Here is a 16,922-nt window from a genome sequence, read left to right as displayed (position 1 = left end):
ATAAACAGAAATTCGAATAAAGAATTCACTAGTTCTTAAATTCACCAGCACCTTGATCAAAATAGCTACTCTTTTGAAATAAAGTCCGATAATTAACGTACTTATTGGAGGTTGGTACTTCCTTTCAAATAGGAGCGGATATTTTCTACAACAGCCTTTAACATCGGATGGCTTCTATTAACTAAAACTAATTTCCTAGAATTCAGAAGTCATTTCTTTAAAATATAACATATATAAAAATTTATTATAAGGACAGTTGCTCCGGAGACCAGAGGACTTGCACCTGCTGTTTATGGTGCAGAACAGAAGTGGCCTTGTCAGGTTTAGACAGTTTGAAAGACTTTTATAAGCGACTTGGAAGTGTATTCTAAAATAGAGATACAGTCCTCCCTCAGTATCCGCAGAGGGTTGGTTCCAGGAGCCGCCGCAGATACCCAAGTCCTCAGATGCTGAAGCTCCATAGTGAGCCCTCCGCATCTGCCGGTTCTGCATCCATGGACACCGAGGGCCAACTGTATATTTACTGGGAAATACAAAATGTGGAAAAATCCACGTGTAAGTGGACGTGCGCAGTTCAAACCTGTATTGTTCAAGGGTCAAGTGTATATGATCACTTTATTTTAGTGATATTTGTAGGATTTTGCGAGCTTCTTTCCTGATTTCTTTGGAAAGTAGCTTCTATATTTTCATGGACCATCGCTGGAAGCTAACAGTATAAGCAAAGTAATTAATTTATAATTAGTATGCATTTCCTAACGGTGGTCTTGCGAAGCCCCAGTACAATTTGGGACTCCACTTCATTGCATCATTTAAAATTGATTTTCTTGACTCTTCACACACCCACTAGTAATTTCTGACATTATGATTGTATTGAATTTTGGCTTTTCTATCGTAATTTTATCTTCAGCTTTACCCTTATCCTCCATCAGAATTTTTATGCTTTTGCCAAACCAGGGACCTGAAAGAACTTGCTTGCTAAATGGGAAAGTCAAAAGAAAAACTTACATAGAACGTTGCATGAGTCCTCTTTCACTTTATTATATCTAATTTCCTCCAGTTGCCCAAGTAGCAATTCATGGAGATGTAGCAAAATGTAATGGAGACCTTTTCTCTATCCACATATTTCCAGTCTTGCATGAAGCTTCGACTTTGTTGAAGTTGACATTCAGGGTACTTAGGACGCCTTTTGGCTGAGGTGTGTGCTGTCTGCTCACCACCCATCCTGATGAGGCAGATGGGTTCAACAGACTCAGAGATACATGCCAAACCTGCTGGAAATGGTTCTTCTGTTTTGTTACCTGTTGGATCCATAGGAGGGTGGTTAGCAAAATCTGTGTCCATGAAACTAATACAGAACCTGCCACAAACTTAACCTCTTGAAGAGAGGCACCTTATGGAATAGCTGCTCCTTTGAGCAGAGTCCCTCCTGCCCTGACTCTCCACCAGCTTCCTCCCCGGACAGCCTGGTCTCTGTCGAGGTCTCTCGCGAAGGCCCGGCGTGTGGGAGCGATAGGGGTGATGCCTTGCACCCCCTCGCCCCTGGAAAGAATGCTTCTAACATCTCACTTATGTGGTGACGTTTAGCTCGCCGCCTGCAGCTCAGCCCATGGGAGAGCAGCGTGGTTAACAGATTGCTGACGCCCACACATTCGTTCCTGGCCAGAAGTAAAAGCACAGCTGCCTTGTCTGGAGATACAGGTAAAACTGTCAAGGTGCAACTTTCTCCGTGAGGTAAAGTCCTCCTTTAGAAGCGTCTCTAAGCCACCCATTTTCATCTAATCCCATCTCAATTTTTCCCATCGCGTGCTTCTCCTCCTCCTGGTGGAATGGCGTTGGAAATGTGTCTGTTGGTGTTGGTTTCATGCCCCTGGTATCGTTTCCTCTGAGCATCCGTCTTAGCATCTTATCTGGACACCAGATGCCGGGCAGGTAAAGGATGCCCCTCCCTGTGATCAGATGGCTTCAGAGGCTTCTGTCTGTTCATAGTGTTACCAGAAAATCCTATCCCTTACCCACCTTTCTTCCCCTGCATCTGAGCGGATGATCAAAGGTAGAAATAATTTAATATCTAATACTAATTTGTGGGCCTGGGGATAAACTCAAAGCACAAGCCGATTTAAGCGTAGCGTTTCATAATGTAGCTGTGGACTAGTCACGTATCCTCCCTGGGCTAGTCTTTTATCTGTAATTGAGGAATGGTACCCTTTCAAAACTCTATAAAGAGTTGTGGAGAAGGCTAATTACAGTGTTCTTATTTGTTACATACTTTGAAAATATGTAAAATGTGCCAAGTACTAGTTATTATAATTAGTTATAACTCCTCTACTTTTTTGAAATATAAAACACCCCTGACGGTTGAGGCAATTAGTTTAATGAGAAGTTCGTATAGAGTCTACATCTGGCTGGAGAGAAAGATACCTATTAGGCTTTTGGCAGTGTCTCTCTCCTGGTGAGTTGATTTTGACTTTCCCAAATATCTTTGGGCACAATTGGTGTATCTATGTAACCAGCCCTCATGTTTGGCACATGAGAAATTGCACAGCCTCTTCATAAAGCTCCCTTTAAAAAAGGCTTTGCCTCTGCAAGCCACTTCATGTTCACTAGCCCTCTTTTTTAATAATAATTCTTGGTTGTTTTATGATATCTTTCATCTGTGGTGTCCAATGAGCTAGTATCAACCCTTATTCTCATAGTACCACTGGGAGGCAGTCAAGAAAGCAAGTGCAGGCATTCCCACCACCTGCCTGTGGAAAACAAGAGATTGACAATAAGTGAGTTATACCAGAGGCACTTAGAAAATTGGTGGACTAGGTCTTAAACGTGCTTCTATCCTCGGCACCCTCGTGATGCTCTCTGTACCATTGTGCGTTCAACTAGCTGGACCACAGTGATCTGTGTTTTCTATAAAGTAACTCTCCTGTCAACTGTCACATTGCATCTGAGAATTTTCTGAAGGAAAAAACTACAGTTTATTTCAAGATACTTTATTTTTATGTCCATTTTGTCATACTTTCATATAAGTCATGAAAGCTGTTCTTTATGTCCAGCTAATTGAAAAACCTTTAAAACTGCTTTTCAGTCCTAATTCATCGGATCTAAATAGTTTATGGTTCTCATGCTTCTGAACCTCCACATTGTATGTTGTTTCATACTAAAGGACTGCCTCACAGCTAAAAAATTGTCTTTCTTTGCTATTTCTGTCATCACTAACTTTTGTCAATTCTTTCACTCTTCCTCTAGTCTCTTCCAACACCATTTCCTCATTTTCCACCCATTCGACTTGCCCAGCTTCCCACCTTCCTTGGCGCTCAACCAAGGTGCTTTTTAATCTGCTAACTGTCTCTTCTTTACTTTGCAACTTTTCCATTCTGCTCTTCACAAATTGATACATTTTTGTAATGTATTTTAGTGTGAAGCAATGCATACATAGCCTTTACTTGAGTTGCCTGTTTTATTAATACATTCCTTAGATCATTGTTACCTATTATTGCATTGATAACAGCTTATATTTAATGAACCAAAACTGTTGTGTTTAGAAATTTCCATTTGAAATTATTCATGTAAACGTCTCTTACACTTATCTCCTCAAAAACATTTTTCCCATCACTTTTATTTTTCCATCTGGTCTCCTTGATTATTTTTTCTCGTCTTCCCATTTTAGTGTCGTCCCTTGAGTTCACCTCATATCCAGTTGCCATTGGCGAGAGGGTGACCTACATCCAGAGCCAGGGTTACAGTAGCAAATCAAAACAGCCATCCTTACTCCTAGGGTGTTTGGTGATTGCAAATTCCCAGAACAAGTAATAAGAGCAGTTGAAAATTGGAAATCAGAGTCTCATATGTTTCATTGTGACCACTGCTTTGGGTTGATTTTTTTCTTGCCCATTTTAAAAAATACATTCATGATACATGTGATTATTAGAACTCAGGATTAAATGAGTTAACACATGTAAAATGTTTCGAATAGTACCTGCACATAGTAGGCACTCAATAAATGTTGTTATTATTCTACTATGTAATTATTCTCTCTGCTGCACTCCAACCACTTGAACTGCATTATCTTTTCTCTGCAGCCATTATTTCACATAGAAAATCCTGAATACGTTAAATTAATGCACACTTGCTACCAATAGTAGAAAGAAATAACAGATATTGTGGAAGGATTTCTCAAAGACATTTCCATAAAAGAAATGTTTAACAAAACTACTTTGGGTTATGGAGGGCACTCTAGGAGGGAAAAGAAAACAACCATCATATAGTGCTCTTCCTATTTCTTCAGAAGGGCAAGATTATTAGAATAATTGATTTAAAGGTTTCAGGGTTTTCAGTAGTTGCTGTTAAGAACAGCGATGAATTCCATGAAATGTAGTATCCTTAGAATTAGCCAGACGATGTTTCTTGAAGAATTAAATTTGAGGATTTTTGTTTGGACTACATTAGGTAGGTTTAAGGATATTTTTTTTCCTTTCCTTCACATTGACTCAGCACTATAATAAAGAATGAACCAGAGGCATGATGAGCTTGGTTATATCCACGGTGGTCTCAGGAAATGCTCCAAGGAAGTGCTCCACAGATACCCCTGAAATTATTACTTTCCACTAGAGGGAAAAAAAATCATCTTTCTGTGCTTCATTCCTTTTTCAGTGTCAGACCCATGGCCTCAGAGCAGGGCTGTCATCTAGGGTTTCTTGATCCTTGAGCAGTTAATGGCCTCTGGCTGTGCCCTGGGCTGTGTGTGCCTCTCTTGGTCATTAATCCCACAGAAGTGCCTTGTGCCAGGATGTTCTTCTTTAAAGGCATTTGATTGGCTTGGAAGAGGTTTGCATTAATGAGCTCTTTCTTTGTCTGGGAAGGGCAACTGCTTTGTTGTGGCACTTGAGAAAAGGTTGTTTTCCAACAGTTTTCCCTGTGATCATGATAAGCCAGATGAGGAGAGGGTCTCCTTCTTCACAACACAAAGGAAACTTCCTTCACGATTAAGGTCTGAGGCAAAGCTTTATGTCAGTTTGGAAGTAAGACATATACCTTTTAAGGAGAACTGAAGGAATGCAAGGTGTTTCGGCTTATCCAAGAAATAAGGGTTCTGTTTTCAGATGATGGGAGAAGAGAGTGCAGTTTCCAGTCGATTCACCACCTTGACCATGCAGTGATAACCAGAAGATACTGCAAGGCATTTAATGAAAGAGAACAGGAATACAGATGCAATCTGATGGACTTTCTGTCTGTAGACTAAACCAAAAAAGCACTTAAATATTTTTAACTATAATTCTGAAATTGAGATTACCTTGAATTTGTCCTGTTAACTTTTGAGTTTTTAATTTATTAATACTGTTATATTCAGTTGACCTAACAGTCTCTTTAAAGGGTTGCTACTACAATGGCTAGGGTCGGGTAAAGTCATTTTATAACATGGTCCGAATACATAGCATTCCCCTCAGTAGTCATGTTTAATTGTCTTATTTTTTGCTGGAAAACAAGATTTCCGGATGAGATCTGAAAATGAACCTTGGAACATTAGTACCCACATGTTTGATACCTACGCAGTGTTCTGTGAATTTCTTTAAACCCACTGTTACTCAGAATCACTTGATTAATGATAATGTTCCTTTGAAGGTGAATGGTCAGAAGCTACGTGGTTTTCAAAAAAAAATTTCTATCTTGAGTAAAACTGCAACAGCTGTTCGTGATTCAACTTTATTTTTGGCAATTCTAACATATTTATGTTCCCTTCACCGTTTTAAATGATGACATCCCATTTCCCCATACTTTCTGCTGCTTGTTATGAACCATCAAATGCCTTGGCTTTTGGGGAAAACCCAGAAGCGTGCATTTGATTTGCCTTTAAGTAGATAAAACACTTACAGAATTTTTTTTTCTGGAAATTATTAGTTATTCTTGTAACAAGTCTTAATACCTGATAAGACTTGGTCATTTAACATCTTAAAATTTCAGTTGCTTTTTTTCCCCAGTGGTTGTTGAATTTTACTCCCAAAATAGTTGCAGTATATCTTGCTTGCCTGCTTGCTCACTTGCTGTCTTTCCACCGTTTGTTCCATCTTAAAGCTATTCGGAAAAATCTAATTATAAACAATCCTTATCTTAAAATTATCTGTCACTAATGTCGCATTTTATCAGAACCATCTGTTTGTGGGACTATAAGACCATTGCTCTCTGTAATTATTGGCTTACATCTATATCTTTAATAAGTATTTAAGTAGCCAAATAGTTTCTATATTCCAGATTTTTCATTTGGACATGCCCTCCTTTTGGACACACTGTAAACTAATAGGACCTTGAGGAGAGTTGAGTATGATGGTCTGGACACCTTTAGGTAATAACATCTTCTCCCTACTTTTCTCTCTATTTCCGCTTTGCTACTTTTCCTGATCCTGCTTTTGGCTTTCCTTCAACTGCTCCTCTGGCACTCTTGCGTGTAAAACAATCACCTGCACCCTAGTTACCCCCATGTGTCCTCGTTCAGCATCTTGCAGCCCCATCAACATCATGCCCTACAAAGCCGCACACTCTAGAAATCCGATGGAGCGACCAAAATTCTTTGTAACGCCACCGGAGGGCTCCGCGCGAAGGAGGACTGTTCACGGCGCAGCGGTGAGTAGCTGTTGGGAGCAGCCTGGCTAGTCTGCACTGTTTCTGTGCGTAGTGGACACCGCCTCGAGGTGCAGTGAGGATGTAAGCCAGGCGATGGTGACATCCGTCCTCCCATCCGTCCCACCAGTCTTGAATCTGGCTGGCTGAGTGGTGCTGTCCCCACACTTCCTCCCCACTTGGCGATTCTGCTCCCCCTTGAAAATCTGAATTTGAAGATGAAAATTGTTCTTTGTTCAAGCATGTCTGAGTGGCTGAACTGCCATATGGGTGCCTCCACACGAATAAGTGCAATGCCAACATACTTTATTTTTGAAAGTAAGAAAACCTTTGAAGGGGAAGTGGGCCTGGACTGCTGCCTTTGCATTTTATTCCAACCCTGTCCAGAAGCTGGCTGAACTCTAAATGTGGTTCACTAAAAAGCAAGATAAGGAATTTTTGTCTGTTTAGCTAATCCGTGTCAAGGCCCAGGTCTTAAAATATAGTGACAAAGAATAGAAAACACTAGTTATTCACTAAGTAATTCTTGAAAGGCTGTTGGGCTGTGTTACAGACTCACGTTTTGCAAGTGAAGAATATAATTTACACCTGTTGTTTCTGACAAGGTGGCTGAACTAACATTAATTTTCACGATGCTATAACTGCAATGAGGTCACTTGTATGTCTCCAAGAATCTTTCTTCTTCTTTGTTTTATTTAAACTGTGTGTTATTTGGTAGCCGCTGAAATGTATAGACATTGTTCTGTGGTCTTCGGACGTTGTACTTTAGTCTTAAAGGACTTCCCAGTCCACCAGAAGATCTCATTGCCCCTCTCTCATGGCAATAGCATGACCCATGAGAGGCTGGAACAATTTTTTTCAATCCTAGCTTCTCGGAGCAATTCAGATTTATAAAGCTGATGAACACCTGAAAGGATTTTGCTTAGACCTTTGAGGATAATTCAAGGGTTGTGACAGCTTGGTGGCTTTGCCTACAGGCAGTTTTCTTTCAGGCGCTTCAGGCTTTCAGGAGTCAAGGTTTAATTCATGATTGAATCAGACCTCCAGCCCTTCAAGCCAGAAGTGAAACTACCTTTGATGTCTGGGAAGTCTTCCATCATTAGCACTTTGGTGCCTCAGAGATCCTAGCTGTGGACGAGTAGCAATAGTTAAGCAGAACAGTTTTGGCCCCAAATGTTGGATACTTATTGGGTAGAGAAAAGCGTGTACCAAAGAAAAAGATACCTTGTTACGGATAAAAACAAAAATGAACACTCCAGGAGGAAAGGAGAGAGCTGATCCTTGGCCAACAGATTAAATGAGAGGGATTTGTCATCATACGATCCAAAACCTATATTTTCTCACCGGTTTTGTTTTTGTCTTTTTAGTGCCTTCTTTCTGTATTTGATCTATTGGCTGCCTTTTCACTTCTTTGCAATTAAATATTTAGGCAAATACCTACTGCCAGAAAACGACTCACAAATCATTTATACTCCAGAGCTGCACTGTGGAATTCAGCTGAGCACTTGAAAATGTGGCAAATGAGACTTGACGGATCAAATTTGAAATTTAATTTTCTTTTAAGCAACTTTTAATTGTGACAAAAAACATACAACAAAATATACCATCTTAACTGTTTTTAAATGTGCAGTTCAGTAGTATTAAGTGTATTCACATTGTCGTGCAACCAATCTCTAGAACTTTTTAAATCTTGCAAAACTGAAACTATACCCACTAAACAACAACCTTCCATCCTCCTCCCCCAGCTCCTGGCAACCACCATTTTACTTTCTGTTCCTATGAATTTGACTACACTAGATACCTCATACAAATGAAATCATACAGTATTTGTCTTTTTTTTTTTTGCAGTACGCAGGCCTCTCACTGTTGTGGCCTCTCCCGTTGCGGAGCACAGGCTCTGGATGCGCAGGCTCAGAGGCCATGGCTCATGGGCCCAGCCGCTCCGCGGCATGTGGGATCTTCCCGGACCAGGGCACGAACCCATGTCCCCTGCATCGGCAGGCGGACTCTCAACCACTGTGCCACCAGAGAAGCCCAGTATTTGTCTTTTTGTGACTGGCTTATTTCACTTAGCATAATGTCCTTAAGGTCTGTCCTTCCACGTTGTAGCATGTGACAGGATTTCTGTTCTTTTTAAGGCTAGTAACACTCCGTTGTGTGTGTGTGTCTATACATATATATTTCTGTATGTGTATATATACACACACATGTATACATGTACAGATGCACCACATTTTGTTAATCTGTTCATCTGTTGATGGACATTTGAGTTGCTTCTTCCTTTTGGCTATTGTGAATAGCACTGCTACAAACATGGGTGTGCAGATATCTCTTCAAGATGCTGCCTTCAGTTCTTTTGGATATATACCCAATTGTTGGATCTTATGGTAATTTTATTTTTAATTTTTTGAATAACTGCTATACTGTTTTCCAAAGTGACAATACCATTTTACTTACATTCCAACCAACAGGGTACAAGGTCTTCCAGTGTTTTCACATCCTCACCAATACTTGTTTTTTCATTTTGTTTTTTTTGTTTGTTTTTTAAATAGTAGCCTGATAGGTGTGAGATAATACCTCATTATGGTTTTGATTTGCATTTCTCTAATCATCAATGATGTTGAGCATCTTATAAGTTTGTTGGCCATTTGTATATCATCTTTGGAGAAATATCTAATCAAGTCCTTTGCCCGTTTTTTAATCTTATTTTTAATTTTTGTTGTTGGAGTTATTTATACATTATGGATATTAATCCCTTATCAGATATATGATTTGCAGATAGTTTCTCTCATTTTGTAGGTTGCCTTCTTACTCTGTTGATTATATCCTTTGATGCATAGGAGTTTTTAAGTTTGAAGTCCCATTTGTTTATTTTTGCTTTCATTGCATGTGCTTTTGGTGTCATATCCAAGAAATTATTACCAAATCCAGTATCATGATGCTTCCCATTTTCTTCTGGGAATTTTATAATTTGAAGTCTTACATTTAGGTCTTCAATCATTTTGAGTTCATTTTTGTATATGGTGTAAGGTAAGGGTCCAACTACATTCTTTTGCATGTGGATATCCAGTTTCCCAGCACCATTTGTTGAAAAGACTATCTTTTCCTCATTGAATGGTGTTGGCACTCTTGTCAAGGATCCTTTGACCATATACACAAGGGTTTATTTCTGGATGCTGTACTCTGTTTCATTGGTCTATATGTCTGTCTTTATGCCAGTACCATACTGTTTTGATTACCATAGATTTGTAATATGTTCTGAAATCAGGGATTGTGAGACCTCCAACTTTGTTCTTCTTTTTCAAGATTGTTTATTCAGGGTCCCTTGAGGTTCCATATGAGTTTAGGATGGAGTTTTCTATTTCTGCAAAAAATGATGTTGGCTTTTGATAGGGATTGCATTGATTCTGTAGATTGTTTGGGATAGTATTGACATCTTAGTAATAACAAGTCTTCCATTCTGTGAACTTTAGATGTCTTCCCATTTATTTGTGTCTTCTTTAATCTCTTTCAGCAATGCCTTCTAGTTTTCTCTGTAGAAGTCTCCCACCTCCTTGGTTAAGTTTATTCCTAAGTATTTTATTCTTTTTTTGATGCTGTTGTAAATGGGATTGTTTTCTTAATTTCCTTTTCAATTTTATTAAATTTTAATTAATTTAGATCTAAATTCAACTGCCTGCTATTGAGCACTTGAAATATGTTTTGTGAGACTAAACTTAACATTTAATTTTAATTAATTTAGGTCTAAATTCAAATAGCCAAATGTGGCTAGTGGCTACCATTTTGGACAGTGTAGGTGCAGAACATTTCTATCATCACTGTTCTCTTGTACAGTGCTGCCTTTGAATATCTGTTTATATTGCCTCTCTTGTGGGTTATTTGTATTCTAAACCTAACTTTAGTTGTAAAACTAAAGTCTTTGTCCTGCTGGTAAGTTGCCTAGACCACTGACATGGGCTTGCTGTGTGTGTTCCACCTTAGCCTTGTGGAACGTGTTAACAGGAAAGATTATTGTACAGACCACTGGCTGTTAACTCAGATCAGGATGAGAATCAGGAGCATCTTTACATGTGTGGAACTCAAATAGGTGATTGGGTCCAAGACCAGTGGAAAGATATTTAAAAGAACTAAGAGGGTAAAAGCATCTATCTACCTGCCTGGGAGGGTGTTATGTCAAATACTGAGCATTTTTCCAAACTGCTTCTCCCTGTTCCCCCTACTCCCTAAAGGTGATTAAAGGGAGGTCAGTTTTAAGAAAGAAAGAATTGGTTCAGTGGCACTTTAACAAAAAGAAGACTCTGAGGATTATACACTTTAATGTAGATTTATTCCCAGATGCCTGTCTTATCAAGACGTAGATGATGACATTAGTCCCCAAATCCTCCACACAACAAATTACCTTTCCTGACTTATTTTCCCATTCAGGTCTCTCCTTGATCTGACTTTAGCCAAATTAAAATGTTTTGAGAAAAAGAAAGAAAAGCAACTCAAGGGCTTAACCCCAACCTCCCTCGGGAAGAGGCCTGTACCTCCCACTCTGGGGACTTGATCTGCCAGAGGCATAATTGCCATCCTGTACACCTGTCAAGAGGGTTCCATATGGTGGCTGCTGCTTCTGCTACCCAAGCACTGCAGCTGTTCTCCAATAACCTGCCTCCTGCCTTCTACTACCAGAGACGGGGACAAAGGGTGGTCATGCAGCTGCAAGTGATATAGAGGTGGCACACACCCTGTGAAGCTCTTTCCTGCCTCGTCCTGCATTTGTTTTATTTAGAAATTCTGGGGAGACATTGAGTATTATTTGACGCTGAGATGTTTTTCCCCCACCTATAGCCCAGTCCATCAACTAGGATGCTACTAAGAAAAATAGAAGCAGTTAGAAGAGATGCTGAAGGGAACAAAAGGGGAGGGAAGAAAGAAGGGGCATGATGTTTGAGCCAGGCAGAAAAGGAAAGAAAAGAAGGTACACGCCAGCTTATTGGCCCTGAGGCTAGGTGTTGTTCTGCCCCTTCCCTAGCACCCTCAGTCTGCTTTCCTGCAAGGATCCCACAGAGTGAAGGACTGACAGGCATCCACACAGGTCCCTCCAGCCAGCATCTGTTCCCATCCCAGAACACTGTTGGCCATGTTTCAGATACTTGGAATGAGTACTTTCTCCCTTGCCCTGTGCCTTGTCTTTTTGTTTGTTTCTGTTTGTGTTTTGGTTTGGGGGGTTTTATTGTTTGTTTGTTTGTTTGTTTGTTTATTTTTGTCTTCGTTGACTTGAGACTATCAGAACACTTCTGGGTTTCCTTTTGCCCATTTCTACCTAGGAAAGGTGTCACCTCTCTGGCTGAATTCCTAGTATGCAGTCGTAGGAGGGCTGATGTTTTGGCCCGAGCTCAGAGATTTCCATTTCATCCCTAATGAGGAAGACTAAAAATAGCTGAAATTCCTCACCTTGAACCTGACTTTTCCTTCAAGGGCAAGAGGACACTAAGTGAGGAAAGACTTGTTTGTATAACACCCATATAAAGAAAAAAATGAATTAATGTCTGACATAGCAGACATGTAAATTAAAAAAATATATAAACTGAGCTATAGTGTGTTCCAGGGTTAAAAAAAAAAAAAAACTGCTTAAGAATTAAAAGAGATAAAGGTAGGGGGAATAAGCTGAAAGGGACCTTTATTTTGACATTTGTGTGGGCTAAACCAGACTCTGAGAAATTTTGCTCCGGGTAGTTTTAGATACAAAGTATAGGTGCTTTCTAAAAGTGTGTTTTTGTTTTGTTTTTTTACAATGTAAGTCCAGATCACACATCCAGAACCTTCTTATTAGTGTCAGATTGTGTTAATTCAATTATAATGTTCAGTTTTAACCTAATAAAGGCCTTTTGTTGGGGTGGAATGGATATACACGGCAAAGGTTGGAAATTTTCCCAAAAGCCATTCAATGGATTGCAGCTCCACTGTTGAATACTGTGAATGTGATTGTCCCGCTCATGGAAAAATCTAATTATTGTGTTCCTCTGAACTTAGGGCTATAAAAGAGAAAGGGAGAGAGAAAACTTACCCTTCCACCTCACACCCGGCATCCGAAGGGCACTATCTCCATCTCATCCCAAAGCCAGATCACCAGCTTCCTCCCGACTTTGGTAAGTGAAATGTAAGAGGCTGGCAGGGTTGTTCCATGTTGAAGAATTAAGAGCCTCTGTCCTCTGAAAAGAAACTGTTCTCTCCACACTGTTTGGCCTTCACTTGGAGAGTAATATTTTTCCTCAAAGGAAAGAAAAAAGAAACCTGGAATGAGCCTCTAAAGTGAGTACTTCTGCATTTGCCACATAAAAGACACATTCACACAGCTAAATATCTTTATTTCTCTTCCGTATTGGTGTTCCAAGACTATTACGTGGTGGAGGTATGGGGAAAGGAAGGTTCTGGCAAGCCTGTTCTCATGTGCCCCTTTCTCTTTACTTTGTTTGTTGCCCAGGCTCCCATCCAAGTCCTTTCCCCACTTGCCTGGCACCCCCAGACCAGCATCCTCCATGCCTCCTGGACCAGTCAAACCTGCCCCTGCTCAGGTCCGGCCCCCCTCGCCCGGCAACATCCGCCCCATCAAGAGAGAAGTCAGAGTGGAACCTGAGAGAAAAGACCCTGAGAAGGAACCTCAGAAAGTTGCCAATGAGCCCTCACTAAAGGGCAGGGCACTTTTGGTGAAGGTAGAAGAAGCCACAGTTGAAGAGGGGACACCTGTCGAACCAGAGGTTGCTCCTGGTAGGAATCCACTGACTCGTGGTGGAGTGTGGGTTGCTTGCTCTCTTTATTCACTCTTCCTTTTCCTCCTGCACTGCTTTGACTTAGCTTTTTCTTTCTTTCTTTTTTTCCCTTGTTGGGCACTTGAAAATTTTACTCTAAGGCTAATCTGGGGAACTTTTCTTGAATATAATTTTCCTACATACAAAGAAAGAATCATCCATCCTACAGCCTATGGTCAGAGCCACAGCATATTAATTCAGGTGTGGTTTATGAGTCCTTTCATTGGCCGAGTCCAATAATTTGACAAAATGTGGTATTCAGAGCACCTGCATCAGAATCATTTTATCATTTATCCTATTGCTGTGTAACAAATTATTCCAAAACTTTGCAGCTTAATAACAACAACAAACAGTTATTATATCACGCAGAGTCTTGGGTCAGGAATTTGGGAGCAGCTCAGCTGGGTTGTTAGAGGATGGCTCATGCACAGGGCTGTCGGCAGGTGACCTTCGTTTCATGACACATGAACCTCTCCATAGGGCTGTTGGATGTCCTCACAGTCTGTCCACCCTGCTGGCTTCCCGCAGAATGAGTGAGCTGGGGGAGAGAATCACGAGGAGTCCATAGTATCTTTTATGCCCAGTCTCAGAAGTCACACACACAGAAATCACGATTTCTTTTCTTTTTTTATTTATTCATTTATTTTTGGCTGCTTTGGGTCTTCGTTGCTGCCCACGGGCTTCCTCTAGTTGCGGTGAGCGGGGGCTACTCTTCATTGCAGCGCACGGACTTCTCATTGCAGTGGCTTCTCTTGTTGCGGAGCTCGGGCTCTAGGCACGCGGGCTTCAGTAGCTATGGTGCACGGGCTCAGTAGTTGTGGCTCGCGGGCTCTAGAGCTCAGACTCAGTAGTTGTGGCACAGGGGCTTAGATGCTCCGCGGCATGTGGGATCCTCCCGGACCAGGGACTGAACCCATGTCCCCTGCACTGGCAGGCAGATTCCCAACCGCTGTGCCACCAGGGAAGTCACAGAAATCACGATTTCTGTCATACTATTCGTTAGAAGCAAGTCACTAGCTTCAGCTCACACTCAAGTTGGGGGGATTAGCCTTCATCTTTTAAAGGGAGGATTTTCGAAGAATTTAGGGAAATATTTTTAAACCACATCTATAATGTTTCAAACTGTAGAACGCTGCCCCTACCTCAGACCTATTGAATCAGAATACGTGGTGGGTCCAAGGACTCTGAAGGATACTAAGCTCATCTGTTGACTCTTGTGCAGGATTGCCAGATAAAATAGAGTGGCAGTTATCCTGTGTGTAGTGGAGTTTGGGGACCACTGGCTTAGCGTATGTGATTGACAGAGGTCAGAATTTTTTCCAAAAGACGCAGTGGATCTCATCTCTACCAAGTTAACCAGATGCTGTTTAGAAGTTTAAAATCACCTGGAACTAGAAATTCAATGTATCTTGTTGAAAATTGTCTTCATTCAAGAGTTTTCTCTTTAAGACTTAATTTGAAGATACAGGGTGGGGGGCAAAGAAAGAATAGTGACTCAAGACAAATGATAGTATAGTAAGGGAATGGATGAGTCCAATACCTGTTTGCATGGAAAGAGGGAGAAGAGAAAGGCCAAAAAGTGTCCTGAGGGCAAAGAAAAATCTGTGGGAGCAGCAGGAGAAATGCAGATCTTGAAAGGAGGGTCTGGAGTGGTCAGGGATCACACCTCACCATGGTGCCTATGGCAGGGGTGCCCCAGCTCCCTAGGTCCTTTTCCTGAATCCAGATAAGGTCAGAGAACTACTCTCATCTTGCACGTTGGCATCAGAACTGGCAGTGGAGACCTGCAATGTCTAAGGAGCACAGATGCCGTCTCCCGAAGAGGCTCTTGGTTCCTCCCTCCTCAGACCTGGAGGCAGCTCTGGGTAGACAGAAGAGGCCTCTTCCTTGGTCTCTTCCCGCCTGAGTCCGGGCTCAGTGGTATGGACACTGGGCATGGTCACAGAAAGGCTTGAGTCCTCTAGTGATGAATAGTCACTAAAGAGAAGGAATTTTTTTTTAAGGTAATGAAAGGGAAATGGAAGATCTCATCTTCCTTTTTCCTGGGGTATAACTTCCCACAGAACCTAACATGAGGCTCTATACTTAGTACACATTCGATATATGTTGTTAACTGATTTAACTTGTATAAAAATAAGGCTTGGTGACAGAGTGTCAGCTTCGGATGTCTCACTTACACACGCGGCTTTTTGTTATCTGTTGCCCGGTTACAGATAGAATACAGTGAAACCGTGAGAACGCGCAGTAATAAACATTCCCTTTTCTTTTATAGCGATGAATTCGAGGCCTGGGGTGCGGGGGATGCTAGTTTTTGTGTTGTTCTTTGGCTTTTGTTTCCAACTGGTTTTCTCCTTGTACTTGTTTGTACAGCTGCTCCGGAGGCAGCCTCAGCACCGGCCTCCGCTCCAGCCTCCACTCCGGCCCCTTCATCCACTGTGACTGCCATCGCTTCTCTGAAGACCTCTGCGGGCACCACTGACCCGGAAGAGGCCACGAGGCTGCTAGCTGAGAAGAGGCGGCTGGCCCGAGAGCAGAGAGAGAAGGAGGAAAGGGAGAAGAGGGAGACGAAAGAGCTCGAAAGGTAAAGGAGTGACACTGCTCAGTGACACCCTAGTGACACCTTGGATTAAGTCTTCAGTCAGGGAGAAGAGGTAATAGTAGTGTTGAAGGTGAATCTATTTAGTTGTTTCAGAATTAGTCTCCCCTGGTGTTCCCCTGAGCACTAAGCGACTTTTGTAAGCCACATTTTCTTATTATAATGACAGTGCAACAAAATTGATGGAGAAGGGGTTTTTTGTTTTGTTTTCGAAGGACTAGGGAGAAAGGTTTAAAGAAAAAAAAAATCATCCATATTCTTACCAGATTTCAATAATTGTGTACATTTTGGGTCACCCTTTCCAGTCTCTGAACAGTGTGTGGGTGTATATACATGCATAAATATATACATACACACATAGATTTGCATAATTGTAACCACAGTAGAGGTACAGTTGTGCAGTCTTAATTTTTTATTTAACGTATCTCTCATCTCCATGTTTCCTCATTATCTTTCTCATTATCTTAAAGCTGCATATTAACAGCTCATGTTTTCTTCCAGATAGTATTCCTCTCAGAGGGTAGCTGCGTGAGATAGTTAAGTGCCCCACGACTGCCTGCCAGACAGTATGCCAGGGGCAGTTTGCTTAGTTGCCCCCCTTCTGGAGCTAATAAGGCTAATGTCAATATAATTGTTCTTCAAATAAGCAGAACTGCCTCTCCGGAAAGGACGGCAGCCCCAGTGCTGGGCCGCCATCTTGGACATGCCCTACCCTTGGTCCCAACAGGGAGCTTACATGGTCCATCTTGTCCCTGTACTGAAACAGAACATTATAACCTTTATTTACTTACAGAGATTTGGAGGGGAGCGTTAAATTCATTACTAAAAAGTCACATTATTGGATTAAACAGATCTCAGCCTTTAAAGATAGTTATATTGCAGATGCTTTAAAAAAAAAAAAACAAGAAAACAGGGTCTTCCCTGGT

General features: G+C 41.3%; 1 protein-coding gene across 10 annotated transcripts in view; it reads left to right on the top strand.

The window, feature by feature from the left end:
• Window positions 1-16,922, top strand: part of MAP7 (microtubule associated protein 7) — a 166,062-nt gene that overhangs the window by 135,050 nt on the left and 14,090 nt on the right. For 4 of the 10 annotated variants that reach the window (XM_060283922.2, XM_060283920.1, XM_060283923.1 and 1 more), the window contains 6 exons: window positions 1,585-1,698; window positions 6,458-6,609; window positions 8,455-8,643; window positions 12,625-12,740; window positions 13,076-13,359; window positions 15,771-15,981. In XM_060283922.2, coding sequence (XP_060139905.1) covers window positions 1,585-1,698; window positions 6,458-6,609; window positions 8,455-8,643; window positions 12,625-12,740; window positions 13,076-13,359; window positions 15,771-15,981 — 1,066 coding nt within the window. The remainder of the gene's footprint in view (window positions 1-1,584; window positions 1,699-6,457; window positions 6,610-8,454; window positions 8,644-12,624; window positions 12,741-13,075; window positions 13,360-15,770; window positions 15,982-16,922) is intronic. The other 6 variants (XM_060283924.1, XM_060283921.2, XM_060283926.1 and 3 more) reach the window with 3 other exon arrangements.

This window comes from Globicephala melas, chromosome 14 (assembly GCF_963455315.2).
Source record: "Globicephala melas chromosome 14, mGloMel1.2, whole genome shotgun sequence".
NCBI classification, from domain to species: domain Eukaryota; kingdom Metazoa; phylum Chordata; class Mammalia; order Artiodactyla; family Delphinidae; genus Globicephala; species Globicephala melas.
This window is presented reverse-complemented; position numbering and strand designations above follow the sequence as displayed.